This window comes from Narcine bancroftii, chromosome 7 (genome assembly GCF_036971445.1).
Source record: "Narcine bancroftii isolate sNarBan1 chromosome 7, sNarBan1.hap1, whole genome shotgun sequence".
Taxonomy (NCBI): domain Eukaryota; kingdom Metazoa; phylum Chordata; class Chondrichthyes; order Torpediniformes; family Narcinidae; genus Narcine; species Narcine bancroftii.
In genome coordinates this window covers 178,442,588-178,448,579 of record NC_091475.1, presented here as the reverse complement: position 1 = coordinate 178,448,579, position 5,992 = coordinate 178,442,588, and the positions used below count along the sequence as shown (strand labels likewise).

At 38.2% G+C, this 5,992-nt stretch overlaps 1 protein-coding gene across 2 annotated transcripts; it reads right to left on the bottom strand.

Moving 5' to 3' along the window:
* Positions 1-333: 333 nt before the first annotated feature.
* pdx1 (pancreatic and duodenal homeobox 1) lies at positions 334-5,308 on the bottom strand. Of its 2 annotated transcripts, none has more exons than XM_069892521.1 (2): positions 4,906-5,308; positions 334-1,097 (listed from the first exon to the last, which is right to left on the bottom strand). In XM_069892521.1, exons 1-2 carry the CDS (start codon positions 5,306-5,308, stop codon positions 682-684), a joined length of 819 nt encoding a protein of 272 aa, XP_069748622.1. In that variant the 3' UTR covers positions 334-681. The 2 variants fall into 2 exon arrangements, 1 of the variants encoding a protein (XP_069748622.1); XR_011342686.1 differs by lacking the exon at positions 4,906-5,308 and adding an exon at positions 1,269-1,695 and having other exon boundaries at positions 1,026-1,097.
* Positions 5,309-5,992: the final 684 nt, after the last annotated feature.

Below are 5,992 nucleotides of genomic sequence, written 5' to 3'. Positions count from 1 at the left end.
GACATTTCATACACTTTTGGAGTAGAAACATTAATTTCACTCAAGCCTATCCATGTATACATTCACCACAAGTTCCAATTTTGAAGTGTATTTTATTGAAATAATTCTTTGAATTTCCAGTCTTTTATGGTATTGCCTCGAATAATTCAAGCAGACTGTTTCTTCAAAGGTTTCGTTTCATTTCATTTCCTCCACTGAAAGTCCAATGGAAATGCACACATTCAAGATAATACACAAGCAAAACAATATTTGTAAACACAACAACAAATATACAATATTTATTTTTAACCTGAGGTAACATTTGATTTGTTACCGCAGAAGTGGGGGGGGGGGAAGGCACACTGGAACAAATAATTTTAAATGACTTGGGTCCATAATTTGCAAAATGAGAGAAAATTAAAAAAAATAATAACTACAGGATATATACAATCTTATTTGAGACAATACAAACAGAAACATTCCACGATTGCTTTAGTTTATGAAGCTAACTTTTACTTCTTTCAGTTACTAACTTTTAAACATTCCAGTATATTATTACAATACAACCATTAATGCAATGGACATAATTGGCATTAAATGCTGTCTGCATGGCATTTAAAGTGATTCGCCTGAAGAGGTTTCAGCATTTGAAACTGTCCTTTAAAATGATCTACATGGGAACGCTGGCCTCATAGCAGGGCCTTAAGAATTTTTCACGGAGTCTCTCGCCCCTGTGCTTTGGCTCCTTAAAGATGAGCCCGAGGTGTTAGCTGGTTGCGACGAGGAGACATTAACAGATAGCGGCTCTCTTCCAAATGGAGTACTTGCAGCACAGGTTTCCTCTTTGAGGTCGCCGGAGGAGACCACCGAATCCTGCTCAGGAGCTCCATTCCTCCCTCGTTTCTTATCCTCTTCCTTCTTCCATTTCATTCTCCTGTTTTGGAACCAGATTTTTATATGTCGCTCTGTTAGGTTTAACATGACAGCCAGCTCAACCCTTCGGGGTCTGGAGATGTATTTATTGAACAGAAATTCTTTCTCTAACTCCAGTAATTGGGCTCGCGTGTACGCAGTGCGCGTACGTTTATTTTCTTCTTGTTCCACCAAGAATGAACCTCCTAAAAAGAGAGAAAGCATTTAAATATGCGTATTTTTCGTTCAGGGAGACTCATTTTTAGATGTGTTAAGATACGCCGATAAATATGCAGAAAAGTTAACAATACTCAACAAAAGTAATTGAAACTATAACATCCTGGCTCATCATCACGCCGGAGATAACGGAAATGCACCTTAATCCTGCAGAGTCCTGTTCGTAACATGCAAGTTAATGGCACTTCCTCCAACCAGTCTTCTATCAGCCGAAAAGCAGATAACTCGCAAATGATAACACGGTTCAAAAGCACATCAGCGCCTCGTTGGCAACCGTATAAAGTGTTTCGAAAATGAAGAACTCGGCCAGAAGATTTCCTTCCGAGACAACGAGGGACAAGTGGGCGAGTTTTGAAGGTTCCACCACTGAGCGTGAATCTGACGGGGTTCGGTAGACAGCAAGAATCAATGTGCCATTTCATTTCATGATGAAATCAGTTTAAAACTTAAATTAAAACAAAAAGCACATTGAAATTCTGGGAATTTTTCTGAAAAGATCTATTTTCTTACAGAAAAGAGATATTGACACAGTTCTTGCGACACAACAGAACCGATGAGGGCCGAATTATATAGCGACCACAGTCAAGAATTCAGCGGAACAAAGCCTTCTTTTCAATTCAACTTCTAACTATTGGAGTGATTCGAAACCCATCGTCACAAAGTGTCCGATCCCCCATTCCTGGAATCCTTTATAATAGTAAGTGTACTTTTTAAATTGGTCTTTTGCTTTAAAAGAACCTCAATTTAAACCGCAAGGCAAGATATTTCCACGAGAGCATTTCGTTCATTTAAAGAGCGTACGGCGTATAGACTGCATATCTATTTAGCTATTCTGCTAGGATCTCCTCTGCTAACTTTTAAAATGGTTCAGATAATCGCGAGAATGACTACTTAAAGCTTTGAGTATAAATCGCAAAAAATATATGATTATAGGCAAAAAGATCCTTCATATGTTGGAAGTGCTGCTCTGCTACTGGGGGGGGGGGGGGGAAGTTCAATATAAATGCGAGAATCATTGCAATTCGAACATCCATTTTACATTTGGGAACGGAGCATATTTCACAATAACTGAGGTTTTGCGATTGACACCTTAGGACAGATAATTTTTATTTATTCTGAAGTTTAAAGGCGGTTATTTTCAAACAGAATCATCTCGAAATAATAGATTTAAAAGATGTCAATGCTAAGGTCACGTTGAAATCTCGTGTTTACCATTAAATATATTCTAGGTTATACAATAAATATACCGTAAAATAACCAACTACCGTATATTCGGATAGAGAGCATTCAGAATGAATTCTGGGCAAAGTTGCTTTGTCATGCTGCTATTAACAGTCAAAAGTAAATTGAACTGTCTATATTTTCTAAACGTTGAAGTCATGTGATAGCTTAAATTGGTTAAGTTAAGAAAATTAAAAATTACTACCAGAACTACCTGGGTATTCCACCTAGAAGCGACCGTGTTTCAAACTAATTACTTGGCTGCCAACTAGGTCCATGACTTGCGGCAGGCTTTGTTCAGAACCTGGCCCTTTTACCTTTCGCGGTAAATGGGGCCTTTTAGAGAGACTGTTTTGAAAATCTAATTACTTATTTCACTAATTCGGGTCATTATATTTTGCTGTAATATTTTAAAACTTTCTCTGTTGTCAATATAACAAGGTGGTGGCCGATTGCAAAGAGAGTACTTTCCATTACAAACAGATATAAGAGTGAGGCAATTAAACTGGTCAAAGGACACGATACGGTGAATATCAAAGATAAATAAAGCGTGGACTATATCTTTAAACAGGCCCAGTCTATTTGGGAGCGAAATCAGAAAGGCTGTTCCACAGAAGATGCCATCGTATCTCTGAGTCAAAAAGAGCACTCAAGATTGGGTTGATACATTTGTCCCGAAGCAAGTCAAGGATAATGGAGGAAAATCTACCTGTGACCTTGAAGGGCTGAAAACGGAAAAGGTGGATAGGTAGGCAGGATTTAATATTCTTTAGAGCTTATCAAGAAAATCTTCAGACGCTGTGATTGGAATTCCTCGTGTGTTAGTTAGGATGTTGTGAAATATTCAGAATTATTATCGCTTGACTTAAAAATCTCATTCGTAGAATTACTACTGGAATGCCATTATAGATGATCGGTAAGGCTTACTTAATGTAAACTGTTCTATTCTCATATAGAATCAATTTTCTCAGAAATAGAGAGGAATTCGAATTTCCGATTAAATTTTCTAATTTGTTCAAACAACGTCTCCGACTGTACTCCTGCGCCTGTAAACTCTCTCGTCAAAGACCCCATTATTTATTGGAAACTGCCCTTTTTCTTACACGTTTCTTACACGCTTAACTAATAATGTCACGTCCTAACACCGTATCCGAATCCCGATTTAAGAAATGCAATTCGCTATTAACAGAAGAAAAGATATACTAATTTGATTTGAACTGGGAGTCGCCGTTAATAAAATGTTAACATACTTTATGATTTTTTGAAGACAAATTACTTCTCAGAACAAGTGTTGATAATCGTGTATTTGCTCCAAAATAATCTGAGATGGCGATGGATTTTTAGGGGACTACACCAGAAGGGTTTTAAGAATTGTTGCAATTGCTTCGTTTTTAATATTGCCTCAGTTAAGCACTGAAATCGGTTTACATACGGAGAAATAAATAACCCCACTTATCTGGAGAAATGCTAAGCATTTTATGAGAACCGTCGTTTCAGTCAACATGTGTTTGGCTATGTAATGGATGGCGATTTCACTTTTACGACTTAATACAAACAAATCTAGAGTAATTATGCACATATAGATCCCTTTACGACTGCAATCATATGACCAGCCAGGCGCGCTGCGTCTCACCTATGAATTCAGTTAGTACTTTTCCATAATTCGGCTTGAGGTTGTTCTACTCATTTCACAAATCTGAACGTTTCACGATATTCATTTTTAAATAATATTTTATAACAGTTCGAGTGCACTTTCCTAAAGTCATCTGGCCATAGTTTGATTTTATTTCTCACATCACTGCAAAGATGTTTGTCTCGCCTCGTTCTCAACTTCTCACACGGTGAAAGGGGTACTCTTGGTTACGACTTGTCTGAGGCAGAATATTCCGTTTGCTATCCACTGAGATGCCCAGTTCGAAAGAAAATGTTATCCATGTGCTCGCACAATGCGAGCAATTGCCTGCTATTTTTATAATGTTTTCAGTCGTCCTTTCTCCCACAGAATAGTCGCCAAATTTTTTCGCAACTTTGGTTTTGTGGTGAAAATTTCATTTCGATTCTCTATAATATTAGATTCATTGGAAAAATATCGGCCCAGATTTGATAATATTATCTTTGATGCAATGTGAATGCTAAAAAAAACAGATGATTATTAAAAATGAGATTGAAGTATGTAATGTTATTGCATAGATTTACAAACTGTTAATGGAGAGGGTGGAAAAGTTCGTTTAAAATGCATGACCACGAAGACAGGTTTTAACTTTTTTTTAGAGGGAGAAGAGATGTGGAAATGTGGTCCAATTGCATTTTCACTGTCAACTTGAAGCATTAATAGATTAGACGAAGCAATGCCAACAACGGTAATTAGAACATCAATATGAGCATGTCATAGCAGAGATATCGATATAATTGACCATTAGGAGTGAATGAAGTTCCACGCCTTTTATCTCATGTTTTCTAACCACCCATGTACTAATTTGTAGTATTATAAAGTTGTAGTTATAATCTTTTTTAAAAAAAAATCACAGCCATGAGGAGAACAATTCTGGCACTTACCTGGCCATTGTCCTTTCCAGACATGGGCGTGCGACTTAGTCGATTTCATCCAAGGAAAGGGCAAGTGGGTTTTGCTATGTTCCTCCAGGGTATTGATTTCAGAACTGCCACCAAAACAAGCCCCTTGATGGGCGTGCGGATTCGGGTGATGTTGCTGTGGATGGGGAAGATGTGAGGCAGTGGGATCCTCCGATATCGCAGGTACTTCGAAAGGTGAAATGTCAGCGGGGCTTCCTTGTTCAAGTCCTGACAAGGAAGGATTAGTATACGAGGTCTGCGGTTGTCTCCCGACGTAGAGACACGCTGGTGGGCTTTGATTATAGTCCTGGACTTGTGATCTTTGATAAGCACATGATTCGTTATAAATTTGAGATGGCGCATAATAACGTTCTTCACTATTCATGGCTCCTAGTTGATCAACCACCGAAACATGCAATGCCACTGTAATTTTACAGTTTAATAGCTCTGCCTTGCTTGATTCACTAATCAAAATAGCACCTGACACACTGTTATGCCCGGTGGAGAATTACGGATATATCATGTGACTTGACTCCTACAACCGATTGGACTGTAAATTCATGATAAGAGCACTTGGTCAACTTCACTTGCCTGCAGAGTCCATTTACTTTTCATGTAGTTTAGTAACAATGGAAACTTGTCTGAATGCCAGCGACGTGTTTTTCTCTCTCCACCAAGACATGCTTGATTCATTCAAGAACAATTTCTGTGCTTTCCAATCGAAGGCAGGTATATTGGCTAGAATTAATTCGTTACCGTGTTCCAGCTTAATCAGTGAAGATACACAAATAGGTTGTATTTTAAACATTTAACTTGGAGAATGTATGACCAGATGTGAATAGTATCAGTGATAGATTAGACAGGGCGGTCTTATCACCTGCTCAGCGATTTCGGCCTGGGAACCGCAGATAGCAAAAAAAACACCATTATTTCTAGCAAACGAAGATTAGCTACTGTGTTCTTCACTGATCCTAAATGAATGACTTGGGATTAACACGTCTGAGATGAACACCCGTACTTGGGATTTTGGATACATTCAATCCCATTCAATTGTACTCGAAATGTTCAC